General features: G+C 42.2%; 1 protein-coding gene across 1 annotated transcript in view; it reads left to right on the forward strand.

Annotated features, from left to right (window-relative positions):
* LOC137324827 (connector enhancer of kinase suppressor of ras 3-like) overlaps positions 1-19,128 on the forward strand; it is a 319,399-nt gene that overhangs the window by 268,195 nt on the left and 32,076 nt on the right. The window contains exon 25 of the mRNA XM_067989554.1: positions 15,427-15,614. Within this exon, the coding sequence (XP_067845655.1) occupies positions 15,427-15,614 (188 nt within the window). The remainder of the gene's footprint in view (positions 1-15,426; positions 15,615-19,128) is intronic.

The raw sequence follows: 19,128 nt of genomic DNA on the forward strand, positions 1-19,128 counted from the left end.
TGTGTGTTATAATGCATGGTAACTCCACAGAATAAGTCACCAAGTAAAATATCTTTCCTTGATTGATTATTACTCAGTTTTATTCATTAGAGCAATAAATAACCTTAACAAGTGACCATGTGATCCATAGTCATGATTGTGATTAAACCCTATCTGACTTTGTTTCTCCTCGTGGAATTTACAAAAACTCAAGGGTCCAATTCTGAAAAAAAAACTGATTTGCAGCACTTTTAGACTTGGCTGATGAGTTAAGGAAGTCCTGTTTGCACAAATCCATCTAAAACACCATATCATTATGTGAGCAAGGATTTTTACAAAGAGAAATGTTGAATATGCGTTGGAACAATTGTGTAAAAGAAAGCAGGGTAGAATAGGAGAGGAAAAAAAACTGCGACTGATGTAGAATAAGACATTCCACGTTTATGGAACCAGCATGTTGCGGAGTTTCAGCTATTTGCTTTTGGCGAATGTATACAGTGCTGGATGACTTCAGCTTTGTCAACGTCTCCACATTTTAGATGTTGCCTGCAGTTTATATTCACAACATGGAACAAAACACCAACACCATACATCCACACAAGTAGCAAGTGTGGGAAACATACTTATTTTGATTGTATTATGATTGCAGCTATGGCTCAGCATTCTAAATTTGACCATTTAGATTTTTACAGAAAATGATACCGTTTGAATTTAGTTACTTGAAAGAGTTTGACAAAAACTGATATACATACCAACAATATTTTCCTATAAAATAATGTTTCATAGCTGTACAGTATAGCAAATGTAACCCCGCTATTCAAGAAAGGAGGGAGAGAGAAAACAGGGAACCATAGGCCAGTTAGCCTGACATCAGTCGTCGGGAAAATGCTAGAATCTATTAAGGACGTAGTAACGGCACAGATAAAATCATATGATTAGGCAGAGTCAACACAGTTTTATGAAAGGGAAATCACGTTTGACAAATCTATTAGAATTTTTTGAGGGTGTAACTAGCAGGGTAGAACAGGGGGAACCAGTGGATGTAGTACATTTGGATTTTCAAAAGGCATTCGATAAGGTGCCAAACAAGAGGTTGTTACACAAGATTTGGGCTCATGGGATTGTGGGTAATATATTAGCATGTATTGGTTAATGGACAGAAAACAGAGAGTAGGAATAAACGGGTCATTTTCGGGTTGGCAGGTTGTAACTAGTGGGGTGCCACAAGAATCAGTACTTGGGCCTCAGCTGTTTACAATATAAACCAATGACTTAGATGAGGGGACCAAGTGCAATGTATACAAGTTTGCTGATGATACAAAGTTAGGTGGGAAAATAAGCTGTGAGGAGGATGCAAAGAGGCTGCAAAGGGATATGGACAGGTTAAGTGAGTGGGCTAAAAGGTAGCAGATGGAGTATAATGTGGGGAAATGTGAAATTATCCACTTTGGTAGGAAGAATAGAAAAGCAGAATATTTTTTAAAAGGTGAAAGACTAAGAAATGTTGGTAGTCAGAGAGATTTGAGTGTCCTTGCACCCGAATCACACAAATTTAACATGCAGGTACAGTAAGCAATTAGGAAGGCAAATGGCATGTTAGCCTTCATTGCAAGGAGGCTGGAGTATAAGAGTAAGAAGGTCTTGCTGCAATTATGTAGTGCTCTGGTGAGACCACACCAGGGGTACTGTATGCAGTTTTGGTCTCCTTACCTAAGGAAGTATATACTTGCCTTTAGTGGAGGTGCAACAAAGGTTCACTAGATTGATTCCTGGGATGAGAGGGTTGTTCTATGAGGAGAGATTGAGTAGCATGGGCCTATATTCTCTGGAGTTTAGAAGAACGAGAGGTGATCTCATTGAATCGTATAAAATTCTTAGAGGACTTGACAGGGTAGATGCTGAGAGGCTGTTTCCCCTGGCTGGAGAGTCCAGAACTAGGGGTCATAGTCTCAAGATAAGGGGTAGGCCATTTAAGACCGAGATGAGGAAAACTTTCTTCACACAGAGGGTTGTGAATCTTTGGAATTCTCTACCCCAAAGGGCTGTGGATGCTCAGTCGTTGAGTATATTCAAGACTGAGATCGATAGATTTTTGGACACTAATGAAATCGAGGGATATGGGAATAGGGCAGGAAAGTGGAGTTGAGGTAGAAGATCAGCCATGATCTTATTGAATGACAGAGTAGGATCGATGGCCTACTCCTGTTCCTATTTCTTATGTTCTTAGTGCTAAATAGCTTTGAAAATGGAAAGGACACTCAGCCTTTTGAATGCTAACTATACTTTGCAGCCCTTAAGACAATCCAATTTTCTATCTCGTAAATTAGTAAAGACATCCTGAATAATTCTTTATTCAACAATCATTTTTGCATAGAGTGGTTCAAAAAAATAAAATGAATCACAATCAGTTTTTAAGAAACTAAACAGTACGAAACTGGATTCTTAGAGATCCAATTTGTGCCAATGATACTAATTATTCTGAGGCATGTGCAAGGAGAACGTAATTTACATCTAAATACTTATCTACTGACACTAATGTTTTGCTTTAATGTGAACATGCTGATTTTACCATGACACATATTCCTGTAAAACGTAACTATAGATAGGTTTAAAAATTCAATTAAGTGGATACTCTGGATGTCCCAAAGGTTCAGTGTGTTTCTCCAGTGTGTTGCTGAGCCAAACAGACGAACAAGGTTCCAAGTTCAATCCACAGTCTTGTGTTGAATGAACTGATCTCAGCCAGATTGGCAGCAAGGACACTACAATATAATTGACCCCAGTGCCCCTGGATGATGGAGGGGAAAATCAGCCTCTGTTCCTGATGCCTCTTCCATGACCACTGCTGAAAGTGCGTGTGTGGACGCTGGGCGTGGACAGGGTCACGTAGGGTTGTGATGACTCGACTCTCCTTTACTGCCCCTCCTTCCAAACTAGCCTGCCTATACTCACTGTCAACACTCAAACAACCAGTTGGGTGAGGATGTGACCAGAGCCTGTAGAACTGTACCCCTGCAAGGAGTTGACACTTACAGAAGAGACGGGACAGCAGAAATAAATGTGTATACCATACCATGAAGTTCTAAAGATAATCCTAATCAACAATGAGAAGAAATGTCGATTTTGTTTCTTTGCTGCTAATAGCCCAATAAATATTATACAACTGGTAAGAACAGCAGACGATGCAGTTTCATTAAATTGGAAAATTTGAGATATTTGGAGATGAATGCTTTTAAATGTCCTGGTTGTCTCATTATATTGCAGTTTGATTTAATAAAATAGCATAGAAATGCATTTTCAAAGAAATTTGGTTTACATACTTGCCAGGAAGCTGCGAAGACAGACAATGTATTGATGTTAGGTTATAACATGCTTTCACATAAGAATAGTAACTAGTACAGTTTCTCTATTAGTTTAACCATTTTTGTTTAGATGCCATTTCCCACTAAAGTATATTGATTACATTAAAGGGCCATTTTCATCTCATAGGGGAATGTTTGAAGCAGTTTGTAAAACTGCAGCTGTGATATCACTAATGTAACTGCGGGAGAGAGTTCACACTGCAACCAATACCATGATGGCTTTCACAATACCGACTAGCATTTTTTGGAGTCAGTTTTTTCCAGTGACTTGCTGACATGCATCATTCATTGCATTATTGTATTCTGTTCTGTTCACTAATTTGACAAATCATTGTGCAAAATGGTGCTTATATTGTACTGTGGCTGCACTAGTCTTAGTTCAGGTTAATCCTAAAGCTACAGCTTTCTATTCAGTATTCAGTTCTATTCACAGAAATGGTGCCATAAAGCTTACAACCGCCTTCACGTATCTCTTTTAAAAAAAAAAATAGTACGTGCTGCAACTTCAAAACCTTCCTGTGTGAGAATTGCAGGCCACACTCCATCTATAAATACAACAGGGCTGGAAGTGAGAGACTAGTTCCACTCACTTCCAGTCACGACACTGTATTGTATGGTTTTGGGTATGGGGGAGAAATGTGTCAGCTATCTGTCCATTTTGACCTGGTCTCTCTCTTCTCAGCCAAATCATTCTAATACTTCAGGATCACCCTGGAGAGCAAGGACAACCCACAGCTCCTTTTCTCCAAGATGAAACATCTCCTCAACTCCCTGCCCCCACCCCCTCCAACCTCTCCTCCAATACCAAGTGCAAAGAGCTCATGGATTTGTTCATGACTGAGACCAGCCATGTAGCTGCCACTACTGCTACCTCCTCCTCCTTCGCTGCTCCTGGCCTGCCCCCAGTCTCCCACCCCTGATCCTCCGTCACTCTGCAGTTCCTCTCCTATCTCCCACCACTCTTTCCAAGCTCATCTCTTCCATGAAGCCCATCTTGTGCTTCCAAGGTAATCGCCATGGATCATAGAATCATAGAATCATAGAAGTTACAACATGGAAACAGGCCCTTCGGCCCAACATGTCCATGTCGCCCAGTTTATACCACTAAGCTAGTCCCAATTGCCTGCACTTGGCCCATATCCCTCTATACCCATCTTACCCATGTAACTGTCCAAATGCTTTTTAAAAGACAAAATTGTACCCGCCTCTACTACTGCCTCTGGCAGCTCGTTCCAGACACTCACCACCCTTTGAGTGAAAAAATTGCCCCTCTGGACCCTTTTGTATCTCTCCCCTCTCACCTTAAATCTATGCCCCCTCGTTATAGACTCCCCTACCTTTGGGAAAAGATTTTGACTATCGACCTTATCTATGCCCCTCATTATTTTATAGACTTCTATAAGATCACCCCTTAACCTCCTACTCTCCAGGGAAAAAAGTCCCAGTCTGTCTAACCTCTCCCTGTAAGTCAAACCATCAAGTCCCAGTAGCATCCTAGTAAATCTTTTCTGCACTCTTTCTAGTTTAATAATATCCTTTCCATAATAGGGTGACCAGAACTGTACACAGTACTCCAAGTGTGGCCTCACCAATGCCCTGTACAACTTCAACAAGACATCCCAACTCCTGCATTCAATGTTCTGACCAATGAAACCAAGCATGCCGAATGCCTTCTTCACCACCCTATCCACCTGTGACTCCACTTTCAAGGAGCTATGAATCTGTACTCCTAGATCTCTTTGTTCTATAACTCTCCCCAACGCCCTACCATTAACGGAGTAGGTCCTGGCCCGATTCGATCTACCAAAATGCATCACCTCACATTTATCTAAATTAAACTCCATCTGCCATTCATCGGCCCACTGGCCCAATTGATCAATGGTAGCACTTTCTCCTCTGAGTCAGAAGGTTGTAGGTTCAAGTCCAACGTCGGAGACTTGAGCATAAAATCCAGATTGACAATCCAGCACAGTACTGAGTGGATACAGTACTGTCGGAGGTGCCGTCTTTCAGATGAGACTTTAAACCAAGGCCCTGTCTGCCCTCTCAGGTGGACATAAAAGATCCCATGGCACTATTTTGAAGAAGAGCAGTAGAATTCTCCCTGGTGTTCTGGCCAATAAATGCAATATAATTATTTCTTTTTGATCCCCTTCCCATTCTGCTCCTCCCGACTCAAATACCCCTCCTGGCTCCATATGCTTGCTGATGTTAAATAGTTATCATTGCTGATGTACCATCTCTCTCCCTTTCGAACCCGCTGTCATGATCCCCTCCTCAAAAAGCCCATGCTCAACCCATCCATTCTCTTCAACTACTATTCTTGGCCCCGTTTTCTTTGTCATCTACATGCTGCCCCCGGTGACATCCACAGGCATGGCATCAGCTTCCTTATGTATGTTGGTGACACTGAGCTCTACCTCTCTACCACTTCCCTCAATTTCATGACTAGCTCTGTGCTGTCAGACTTCCTGAGACATCAAGACGTGGATGAGTCAAAAATCTCCTCCAACTGAACATCAGGATGCCTAAAGTCAGCATTTTTGGTCCATGCCATGAACTCTGTTTCCTTGCCACTAACTCTGTTCCCTCCCTTAATCATTTGTTTAGGGGATGACAGTGCAAAGCCTTGGTGTCCTACTTGACCCAGACCTGAACTTTAAACCTCACATCATCTCCATCACTAAGACCACTTATTTCCATCGATTCAATAGCACCCACCACCATTTTGTGATAAAGTATTTAGCAAACATCTTTTGTGGGGGACAGGGGAGAGGAGCTAGAAAATCCACATGTCGTTTTTGTGACTATTTGCTTCGGTGCTCTGTGTATCTGCAAGCAAGCAAGTGTTTGGCAAATTGTTTTTTGTCTATGAAGGCAGCGCCCCTTTAAAGATAGGTTATCACCTCAATGTATGATTTTTAGGTCCAGTTGCATCTCCATGTGAAAAAGCTCCTGCTACATCATCCAGATAGTCATAGTCATTGTACCAACTTGTGTGTGTGTTTTTTTTTAAGAGCATAGAACATAAGATATAGGAGCAGGAGTAGACCATATGGGCCCTGGAGCCTGCTCTGCCATTCAATAAGATCATGGCTGATCTTCTACTTCAATTCCACTTTTTCATCCTATCCCCATATCCCTTGATTCGTTTAGTGTCCAAAGATTTATCGATCTCAGTCTAAAAACTAAGATAAATTTCTATAGTGCTAGAACAATTAATGAAGCAATGATGGTGCCTGATGGTGCTATCCTCTGTTTACTAACCTGATCAATTCTCTTGTGAGAAAAGACTCAACCAAGAACGACCCATTAAAGGAAAAAAGTAGGTGTTCCCATATTTTAAACCTTACTCTGTTGAATTCAGGACCAGTTTTTGGAAACATTTACTAAAGCTGTATTGTTTCAAATTGCAATGTACACTGTGAGGAATCATTAAACTGTAGCAATCTAGTAAGAGTGTCACAGGATCAACTCACCCCCCATTTTCCCTGCCCCGCTCTTGAAAAGTGTCTCTTAGTCACTTTCCAAGAGACACTTTCTAAGATTGAAGAATCAATTGTACTTGATTTTAAGCAGATTCCAATTATTTCATAATTTATCTAGCTTTAAATTAGAAAGGAGTTTGGAATTTAGATGTAACACTGAGAAATATTTTAGATCTCAATTATGTGTTTGTGGGGCAGTGAGGGGGATGGAATAACCCCTGTCAAATTTACTTCAAAATTGTAAGAAAAATACATTCTTTACAATTTCTTAAAATTTTGTTTTATAAAAATGTCAAGGTTTTAAAAAATTTTTTTTATGGTGGCCAATGACAATATGCTCTTTTATTGCTTTCACTTTCTACAAGAAGGTTATTAATGATATACACTTCCTCCTAGAATTGATTCTACAATTATCTTGTTTTTTTAACCTTGGTGTATTTTTGTGAAAAGAAGGTGCTCCACCCCAACCAAGGCAATTATACTTGCAAAATTTAAAAAGAATAGAATTTTTTCCTCTTCATTGTAGTTCTTAATGGTAGAATACTGGGCCAACGGAATCTCAAAGTCCCCATGGTTACAGTAGGGCAGGAGAGGTAGGATATTCTGGTTATTCTTTGGGAAGACTTTTGGTTCTCAATTCGGATGCTGAGTTGAAAATTTGATGGTAGAGTTTGGAAAATCAGTATTCTAGTTGAATCTCATTGCATGATTTGTGAGGTTCATGGAGCCCAGACTACTCTAACTGGTTTCCTACATTCCTATGACTCCAAGGTTCCAGCAGCATACCGGTCAATCTAGAAAACTAGCTAAGGAAAAGAACAACGGTTCTACAAATTGGATTTTTTTTTAGGAGGACCTGGATCATCTTTAGATGCTGCTGTGTGGACTATATTCTTTGTGCTACAGCAAGTGTCAGTCTTATATTCCTAGTTAGGTATGGACAGCAATGCACTGACACGGTTACCACATTGATAGCCCCTTCCATTTAGCTTGAATGTGCGTTTCCTTGGGTCCCTTGCCTGTTTTAACAATGTTCAAAATAAAAACTCTTTTTTTACTGATTTTCTACAAATTTATCTGAATTTGAGGTTCACCTTATTTCCCATTGATTTCTCTCAGTTTTTGCACCAAAAATAGAAACTAACAATGAGAATTAATAACTGCCGGGAGCCCATGCAGCAAGCACAGCGGTGATGGGTGAATGGGAATTGGTGCGAATTAGGATACGGGCAGCTGAGTTTTGGATGAGCTCAAGTTTATGGAGTGTGGAAGATGGGAGGCCAGCCAGGAGACCATTAGAATAGTCCAGTCTGGAAGTAACAAAGGCATGGATGAGAGTTTCAGTAGCAGATGCACTGAGGCAAGGGCAGAGATGGGTGTTGTTATGGATGTGGAAGTAGGCGATCTTGGTGATGGAGTGGATATGTGGTTGGAAACTCATCTCATGGTTCTCATAGGGCGCTAAGGTTGCGAATGGTCTGGTTCAGCTTCGGACACTGGCCAGGGAGAGGGATGGAGTCGGTGGCTAGGGAACGGAGTTTGCGGCAGGGACCAGAGATACTGGCTTCAGTCTTCCCAATATTTAATTGGAGTTTAGAACTAGATCAAGCATTGTTTCCTTCCTGGTTGCGCTGGAAAGGAACCAGCGCAACCAGGTTCGCTGGTTCCTTTCCAGCGCAAAGGAACCTAGGCAGCTGAAGGCATGGCCGCCAATGGTGGAGTGATTAAAATTGGGGATGCGCAAGAGGCAACAATTGAGATCTCGGAGGGTTGTAGGGGTGGAGGAGGTTACAGAGATAGGGAGGGGCGAGGCCATGGAGGGATTTGAAAACAAGTTTTCAGGCAAATTTCAGAAAGATGCAAGAACTATAGAGATAATGGGGGACTTCAATTATCCTAATATAGACTTGGAAAATAACAGTGTAAAGGGCAAAGATGGGGGAGCAATTCCTAAAATGTGTACAAGAGAACTTGATTAGTATGTTTCCAGCCCAATGAGGAAGAAAGCAGTGGTGGATCTGGTTCTGGGAAATGAAACAGGGCAAGTGGAGCATATTTCAGTGGGGGAGTATTTGGGAAACAGTGATCTCAATATCATTAGGTTTAGAGTAGTTATGGAAAAGGACAAGGAACAATCAAATATGAAAATATTCAACTGAAGGAGGGCTAATTTCAGTAAGTTCAAAGGGGTTCTGGTCCAGATGGATTGGAATCAAAGATTGGCGTAAAATGAGCAATGGGAGGCCTTCAAAGAGGACGTAGTTCAGGTACAGAGTAGACACATTCCCACGAGGGGGAAAGGAAGATCATCCAAAGCTAGCTCTCTGGCTGACTAAAGATATAGAGATTAAAATGAAACAGAAAAAGGAGGCTTATGTTAAATGTACGTTTCAGAATACAGTTGAGAATGAAGCTGAATACAAAAGGTACAGAGGAGAACTGGAAAAGTATATGAGAATAGATTAGCGGGTAACATAAAAGGGAACCCAAAAGTCTTTATAAACATATAAATAGTAAAAGGTTAGTCAAAGGAAGGGTGGGGTCTATTAGGGACCAAAAAGGATATCATCTTGTGGAGGCAGAGGACATGGCTGAGGTACTAAATGAGTACTTTGATGCTGCCAATGTCACAGTAAAGCAGGAAGTAGTAGTGAAATTTGATAGAATAAAATTAGATAAAGAGGAGGTACTTAAAAGGATGGCAGCACTCAAAGTAGGAAAGTCACCCGATCCAGGTGGGATGTATCCTAGGTTGCGGAGGGAAGGGTGGAGATAGTGGAGGCTCTAGCCACAATTTTCCAATCCTCCTTAGATATGTGGATGGTGCTGGAGGATTGCAAATGTTACACCTCTGTTCAAAAAAGGGGAGAGGGATAAATCCGGCAACTACAGGCCAGTCAGCCTAACATTAGTGGTGGGGAAAGTTTGAGACAATAATCCGAGACAAAATTAATTGTCACTTGGAAAAATATGGGTTAATAAATGAAAGTCAGCATGGATTTGTTAAAGGCAAATTATGTTTGATTATCTTGAATGAGTCCTTTGTTGAAGTAACGGAGAAGGTTGATGAGGGTCGTGCGGTTGATGTTGTGTATATGGACTTTAAAAAGACGTTGGATAAAGTATCACATAATACACTTACTAGCAAAATTGAAGCCCTTGAGATGAAAGGGGCAGTGGCTGCGTGGATATGAAATTGGCTAGGGGACAGAAAGCAGAGAGTAGTGGTGAACAGTTGTTTTTCAGACTGGAGGGAAGTATACAGTGGTCAGTATTAGGACCACTGCTCTTTTTGATATGTATTAGTGACCTGGACAAAGTTTGTAGATATGAAACTTGGAAATGTAAACAGTGAGGAGGATAGTAACAGACGCATGGCAGATGCAATTTAACACAGAAGTGTGAAGTGATGCATTTGGTAGGAAGAATGAGGAGAGGCAATATAAATTAAATGGTACAATTTTAAAGGGGGTGTAGGAACAGAGAGACCTGAGGGTGTACGTACACTAATCTTTGAAGGAAAGAAGTTATGCTAAACCTTTATAAATCACTGATTAGGCCCCAGCTGGAGTATTATGTCCAATTCTGGGCACCACACTTTAGGAAGGATGTCAAGGCCTTAGAGAGGGTGCAGAGTAGATTAACTAGAATGGTGCCAGGGATGAGGGACTTCAGTTATGTGGAGAAACTAGAGAAGCTGGAATTGTTCTCCTTGGAGCAGAGAAGGTTAAGGGGAGATTTAATAGAGGTATTCACAATCATGAAGGATTTTGATAGGATAAATAAGGAGCAACTGTGGCAGAAGGGTTAGTAACTTGAGGACTCCGATTTAAGATAATTGGCAAAAGAACCAGAGGCAAGATGAGAATTTTTACACAGCAAGTTATGATGTGGAATGCACTGCCTGAAAGGGTGGTGGAAGCAGATTCAATGGTAACTTTCAAAAGGTAATTGGATAAATACATGAAGGGGAAACATTTGCACGGCTATGAGGAAAGGGCAGGGGAATGGAACTAATTTGATAGCTCTTTCAAAGAGCCGGCACTGACATGATGGGCCAAATGGCCGCCTTCTGTGCTGTGTCATTCTATGATTCTATGCAGCTGGTTAGATAATACACATCACATGTACATACACAATCATTTAGACACATGGTGCCTGGTGCATGATTTGCTGCTGTTTGAATTCAGTGGCAATAAAAGTTGCAAGTTAATTTTCAATTTGCTGTTTTATACTGCCCTCTGCTGAGGCTCTTTTGATATATTCTGCAGTTACTTGTCTCCCACATTGGTGCACACTTTTATGTGTGGAGGGAGGAGGATGCAGACCTAATCTTAGAACAAAAAGAAGCTTCTTAAAGTTGAAACCAGAACCAAACTGCAGGCAACACAAGTCATGAAAACATAAGATGCAGCTTGAAATCCGCCACACAGCAGGCACAAAGATGTTGGATTCAAAAGTGAATAATATGTTCAATACTACACGATTAAAGATCGCAAGAAAGCAGCACTGAAATGGAGACCCATAACCTTCATGCCTGTGTTCTATTTACAGAGAAATACATAGAAGTTACAACACAGAAATTAGCCAACCAGTCCATTGGTCTGGTTGGCTAATTATTCCAAATGGTCCAACCAGTCCATGTTGACACACCCTGTTCCCATATCCTTTTACATCCACCTATCCAACATCTTCATCAACATTTTGAATGTTAACATAGGCCCTGATGTTTACGGTGAGGCAGGGAGGCTGCGGGGGAGGCCAAAAACAGCTGAAGAACCTGGCAAGATCAGGGACACGGAGCTTCTGCCGAACTTAACAGCAGGATCTCATTATCAATTTTTAGATCCGTTTCCTGCATGCCCATCGGCCAAATAGACAGCCCGGCCAGTGGCCGGGAGGGGCAGCCAGCAGCCAGGGATCTTTAGGGATGATCTCCTGAAGCCGGGAAGGGGCGAAGGTCAGACATCACCGTAGGGGGGGAAGAGACGGCATCGGTGCTGGAGGTGGTGGGAGGTGGGAGAGAGGTCATGATTGGCAGAGGGGAGGCCAAAGATTTCCTTGTGAAGCCAGCAGCTCCTGCCTCCCTTTCACTGCCAGATTTCCTGAACCCTGGCAAACCTGCGCAGCAGCAGTGAATTTTAAATCAGGCTCTCAATTGCACTGTGGGAGCCTGATATAAATATGTTAAATATGTCCCACCTCTCCAAGGCGGGTTACTCAAATGCCATGAAACCCAACGCCGTAAAAACGGGCACATGTACGGTGGGTTAGGGTCGCATTTTGTACATTTGATGGTTTAAAACCAACCCCCCCCCGCCCCCAACCCTCACCTGCCCTTTATGGAGGGGTGGGTGGGGGGGTAATATTGAGACCACAGTTTCGGTCTCAACCACTAACACCAGGAGTGATTACCACAGCTTCACAACTCTCTGTATAAAGAAATTTCTCTTGCTCACTGTTCTAAATCTCTTTCATATAATCTTTATCTAGGGCCTTTCAGTCTAAATCCCTCAACTAAGGCAAACGTAGGTCCCTCAGAGGATGAGACCGGGAAATTAATGGTGGGAAGCATGGAGATGGCAAAATTGCTGAACAAATATTTTGATTCAGTCTTTACGGTAGAGGACACTAAGAATATCCCAACACTGGACAAACAGGGGGCGCTGGGGGGGAGGAGCTAAATACGATTAAAATCACTAAGGAATTGGTACTTAGTAAATTAATGGGACTCAAGGTGGATAAATCCCCTGGACCTGATGGCTTACATCCGAGGGTCTTGAGGGAAGTGGCAGTAGGGATTGTGGATGCTTTGGTAATAATTTTCCAAAATTCTCTGGACTCAGCAAAGGTCCCGGCAGATTGGAAAACTGCTAATGTAACACCCTTATTTAAAAAGGGTAGTAGGCAGAAGGCTGGAAATTATAGACCAGTTAGCCTAACATCTGCGGTGGGTAAAATTTTGGAGTCTATTATTAAGGAGACAGTAGCAGAACATTTGGATAAACATAATTTAATAGGACAAAGTCAGCATGGCTTTATGAAGGGGAAGTCATGCCTGACAAATTTGCTTGAGTTCTTTGAGGACATAACGTACAGGGTGGATAAAGGGGAACCAGTGGACATAGTGTATTTAGACTTCCAGAAGGCATTCGACAAGGTGCCACATAAAAGATCTTTGCTCAAGATAAAGAATCACTGGATTGGGGGTAATATTCTGGCATGGGTGGAGGATTGGTTATCTAACAGGAAGCAGAGAGTTGGGATAAATGGTTCATTCTCCGACTGGCAACCAGTGGCCAGTGGTGTTCCGCAGGGGTTGGTGCTGGGTCCCCAACTCTTTACAATCTATATTAACGATTTGGAGGAGGGGACCGAGTGTAACATATTAAAGTTTGCAGATGATACAAAGGTGGGAGGGAAAGTAGAGAGTGAGGAGGACATAAAAACCTACAAGGGGATATAGACAGGCTGGGTGAGTGGGCGGACATTTGGCAGATGCAATACAATATTGGAAAATGTGAGGTTATGCACTTTGGCAGGAAAAATCAGAGAGCAAGTTATTATCGTAATGGCGAGAAACTGGAAAGTACTGCAGTACAAAGGGATCTGGGGGTCCTAGTGCAAGAAAATCAAAAAGTTAGTATGCAGGTGCAGCAGGTGATCAAGAAGGCCAACGGAATGTTGGCTTTTATTGCTGGGGGATAGAATATAAAAACAGGGAGGTATTGCTGCAGTTATATAAGGTATTGGTGAGACCGCACCTGGAATACTGCATACAGTTTTGGTGTCCATACTTAAGAAAAGCCATACTTGCTCTCGAGGCAGTACAAAGAAGGTTCACTCGGTTAATCCCGGGGATGAGGGGGCGGACATATGAGGAGAGGTTGAGTAGATTGGGACTCTACTCATTGGAGTTCAGAAGAATGAGAGGCGATCTTATTGAAACATATAAGATTGTGAAGGGGCTTGATCGGGTGGATGCGGTAAGGATGTTCCCAAGGATGGGTGAAACTAGAACTGGGGGGCATAATCTTAGAATAAGGGGCTGCTCTTTCAAAACTGAGATGAGGAGAAACTTCTTCACTCAGAGGGTAGTAGGTCTGTGGAATTTGCTGCCCCAGGAAGCTGTGGAAGCTACATCATTAAATAAATTAAAAACAGAAATCGACAGTTTCCTAGAAGTAAAGGGAATTAGGGGTTACGGGGAGCGGGCAGGAAATTGGACATGAAGCTGAGTTCGGATCGGTCAAGGCCCTGTGGGTGGCGGAGCGGGCCCATGGGCTGAGTGGCTGGGTCCTGCTCCAACTTCTTGTGTTCTTTAGATTTGAGGTTAGGATCAGATCAGCCTTGATCTTATTAAATGGCGGAGCAGGCTTGAGGGGCCGATTGGCCTACTCCTGCTCCTATTTCTTATGTTCTTAACTACTGGAAACAGTATGCTTCTATCTGCCCTGTCCCATCCTTTCGTAATGTTAAACACTTCTATCATATCATATATCCCATAATCTGTGTTGTTCTAATGTAAAACGCCCCAATTTTTCAAGTCTGTCTTAATATTTATATTTCCTCATACCAGGCAGCATCCTAGTGAATCTGCTTTATACCCGTTCATCTTTTATCCTTCCTATAGTGTGGAGCCCAGAACGGCAAACAGTATTTTAACTGAGGCTTTATTAAGGCTTTATAAGGCTCATCATTTCTTTATGTTCCTTCCTGGTGTCACTCCAAATTGAAACTTTAAGATTAGTGCATCACTTAACATTATTATGTTTTTGAACAAGAAAAAAATTAAGATTTAGAACTCCTGAATCTTTGCAGGAATACACTCTCAACATTGGTGATGAGTCAAAATGCCTTCACTTTGGAGGCGCTTTTAGTACTGAGTACTTTGCACTCATTTACAGCAGCGGCTAGATGCATTTCAGAGCTGCCTTTATGCTGCTCCAACTATGTCCATTGATTTCAACTTTAGAAAAACATACCCCAACTTGCACCAGCATAAAATTTCCATTTCCTGCACAATGTATCATTACAGCTTCTCTGAAGTAATATTTACCAATTAGTGGAACATTTTGTGCAGTGAACTCTCGTTCATTGGGAGCATCGTTGGAAATGCCCAAAATGATTTGGAATGCACTGCCTGAAAGGGTGGTGGAAGCAGATTCAATGGTAACTTTCAAAAGGGAATTGAATAAATACCTGAGAAGAAAATATTTGCAGGGCTATGAGGATAGAGCAGGGGAGTGGGACTAATTGGATAGCTCTTTCAAAGAGCCGGCACAGACACAAAGAACCATTAACAATCTCCTGAGATAAATGAGATGCTATTCATCCCTTCTTTGGGGACAGAATTCAAAACAAGGACCCACGACCAAAGGCAAATGTTCTTCCTAATCTATTGTATCATCCAGTCCAATATTTAAGATAATTTCAATTACATTTTATTATTTTGTTTCAGCATCACAGTGATTAGTACTTTGATTCATGAACTGGACACTTTCAATGAACCCTCTATCAATTTAAATGTATATTTGTGTAATGGCTCATGAAGGTGAGGAGTCCATTTGACATTTGCTTTGTTGTTTGTCTTTAAGAACAACCACAAAATTCTGATGAAATGGAACAGTTGTACAAATCCTTGGAACAAGCCAGTCTTTCACCTATTGGAGAACGTCGGCCTTCATCGAGAAAGGATTACAGGAAATCCTTTATAAAACGCAGCAAAAATCCTGTAGTCAATGAGAGGTTGCACAAATTCAGAGCTTTGAACAGTACTTTAAAGGTATGTATGTATCAGGTTTCTTCTTGTATCTGTTGATTAAAGCATAATTGCTTTATATAAGCTTTATTAACTAAATTGATGAGCTGTTGCTAATGAAGCAGCTAGGCATATACATTAAAGCATCAGTACCTACTGTTAAGGAGTTTGCAGGGCGTATTGGTAGCTCTGGCAATTCCAGATAGTATGTGAGGCCAGGGACACCAACAATCCAAAATCACTTGTTCCCTCCCTCTTTCTGTCCAGTATGTCCCCTCAAGTATCACAGAGGGGGTCATGTATTCCAAATCCCACACAGTGCAAGGCATTAAGGCCAAGCTATAGGGAATATTCATCAATAGAAGCTCAGTTTTTTGACCCAAAAATCCAGGCACACATTTGCAATAAATGGAAGTTTAGCAGATGGCATGTGGTTCGGCAGGAATTGAACACAGTAGCCCTCTGAAAGGTCACAAGTTTTATTTTCAATGTGCCTGTTCTGGTTTAGGAGTGAGCATTGAATGCAAATCTGCTTTACTGAGCTGCAGGTCCCATAAGAATATAGACCATAGTGGTGGGAAATGTGTGAAGACGCTGGCAAATGGCTGCTGTACAGATATTCTTGAGCTGCATTGTGTTGAGTCGGAAATCTAATCTGCAGGGATTCCAGCTGGCATGGGAAATACCCCATTAAAATTTACCCTGAATAAGAAAAGCCCCTTCCCTCCTTGCCAATCTTGTTCTGTGCTTTCTCCTTGGGAACAATGACAGTCCATGGCCCAGAAGGATGCTGGTTTTTCAGTGTGAATTACCTATCTGTGAAACACAGTATTCATCGTTTAGGTAAACAACACCATGACTGCAATGTTTGCAACTTTCTTAGACTTTGTTTAGTTTTTGACAGCACACAAGAAAATGGTTAATGCTCTACAGGGACATTTTGGTTAGATAAAAGCAAACAGATGCTGGGAGCCCTACATTTTGCCCATCTCTGTTGGGGAACTGGGGATTGTACCCAGGTTGAAAAAAAAAGTCCAATTCACAGCAGCATTATGTCATCTCTGCTTCACTTCAGTGGGTAGAAAGAGAATCTGTAAGTCCTACCGTTGGAGGTGAGTGGTGTATTTACTGTCACCATAACATAAGCCAGATTGCCTAACTAACACATTTGCATAATGAAATAAACTCCTGGGTATTAACTCTGGTGATTGTATGACATGATCAACTTGGAATAAGATAGAAGTGATGATCCAAGTGAGGCAGAGCAGTGTCAGTGCAGAGCAACAATTTAAAGTGAGCCAGTTCTTGCATGAAGAATAGAACTTTTATAGCCAATCCCACTCAACAACAACAGCAGCAACTTGCATTTATATAGTGCCTTTAACATAGAAAAACATCCCAAGGCGCTTCACAAAGGCGTAAGAAAAATATTAACACCAAGACAAAGAAGGAGATATGAGGAAAACTGACCAAAAGCGAGGTCAATGAGTTGAGTTTTAAGGAGGGCCTTAGAGGAGGAGAGGGAGGTGGAGATACAGAGGACATCCTGTTTTGAGAGACAGAGGAGTTTAGGGAGGGAATTCCAGAACATGGGGCCTGGGTAGCTGAAGGCACAGCCGCCAATCGTGGGGGAGAGGGAGATGCATAAGTGGCAGGCGTCAGAGAGATTTTGGAGGGCAGGGATAGGTTGGAAATATATAGCCATTCCTTCATCATCGCTGGGTCAAAATCCTGGAACTCCCTTCCTAACAGCACTATGGGAAAACCTTCACCACACGGACTGCAGCATTTCAAGAAGGCGGCTCACCACCACCTTCTCGAGGGTAAAAAGTTAAAAACAGTGGATGTCCAAAGGGACTTAGGGGTTCAAGTACATAGATCATTGAAGTGTCATGATCAGGTGCAGAAAATAATCAAGAAGGCTAATGGAATGCTGGCCTTTATATCTAGAGGACTAAAGTACAAGGGGGCAGAAGTTACGCTGCAGCTAGACAAAACCCTGGTTAGACCGCACCTGGAGTACTGTGAGCAGTTCTGGGCACCGCACCTTCGGAAGGACATATTGGCCTTGGAGGGAGTGCAGCGTAGGTTTACTTGGATGATACCCGGACTTCAAGGGTTAAGTTACGAGGAGAGATTACACAAATTGGGGTTGTATTCTCTCGAGTTTAGAAGGTTAAGGGGTGATCTGATTGAAGTTTATAAGATATTAAGGGGAACGGATAGGGTGGATAGAGAGAAACTATTTCCGCTGGTTGGGGATTCTAGGAGTAGGGGGCACAGTCTAAAAATTAGAGCCAGACCTTTCAGGAGCGAGATTAGAAAACATTTCTACACACAAAGGGTGGTAGAAGTTTGGAACTCTCTTCCGCAAACTGCAATTGATACTAGCTCAATTGCTAAATTTAAATGTGAGATAGATAGCTTTTTGGCAACCAAAGGTATTAAGGGATATGGGCCAAAGGCAGGTATATGGAGTTAGATCACAGATCAGCTATGATCTTATCGAATGGCGGAGCAGGCACGAGGGGCTGAATGGCCTACTCCTGTTCCTATGTTCCTATATTCCTATAATTAGGCCAGCGACGCCCACATCCCATGAACGAATTTTAAAAAAAGGTTGTAGTACTGGAGGAAGTTATAGTGATGAAGAGGGCAAGGCCATGGAAGGATTTAAATACAAGGATGATATTACATTTGAGACACAGGGAGACCGAGAGATGACGGGAAGCGGGTCTTGGTGCGGGTTAGGATATGGACAGCAGAGTTTTGGATGTGTTGAAGTTTACAGAAGGTGGAGGATGGGAGGTCAGCTAGGAGCGAATAGTCAAGTCTGGAAGTGACAAAGGCATGGATGAGGGTTTCAGCATCATGTAGGATGAAGTAGAGGAGGAGTTAGGTCATGTTACAGAGGTAGAACTTTTTGTGTTGTAGGGGATATAGTCAAAAGCCCAGCTCAGGGTCGAATGGGACGCCAAGGTTGTGAACAGTCTGCTTCAGACTGAAACATCTGCCAGGAGAGGGATGGAGTTTGTGGCTGGAGCTGAAGACAATGGCTTTGATGTCCCCAATGTTTATTTGGAGGAAATTGCAGTTCCTTCAAGACAGGATGTCTGACAAGCAGCCTAACACACAAAAGTAGTGGAGGGTGGTGGAGAAGTAGAGCCAGCTGTCATCAGCTTACACGTGGAAGCTGACTCCACATCTGCGGATGATGTCACCAAGGGGCAGCATGTAGATGAGGAAAAGGAGGGGACTAAGGATAGATCCTTGGGGAGCTCCAGAGGTGACGATATGAGGATGAGGAGAGAAGACATTGATAGAGAAAAAACAGATAGATAAGGGTGAAAGTAAGTGATGTTGTTCCACCAACGTCCTGGGAGATAGCCAGAAGTATCAGCAGTAACTTTTCCTTCAATATTTTAAAATTATTTAAATGATTCCCCCTTTCTTGCGAGAGAGCAGGAAACACTTTATAACATATATGTAGTCGAAATCCTTGGAATGGGATGTGAAGGAGGACATGTGCAGCTATGCA

Source organism: Heptranchias perlo, chromosome 8, assembly GCF_035084215.1.
Source record: "Heptranchias perlo isolate sHepPer1 chromosome 8, sHepPer1.hap1, whole genome shotgun sequence".
NCBI lineage: Eukaryota > Metazoa > Chordata > Chondrichthyes > Hexanchiformes > Hexanchidae > Heptranchias > Heptranchias perlo.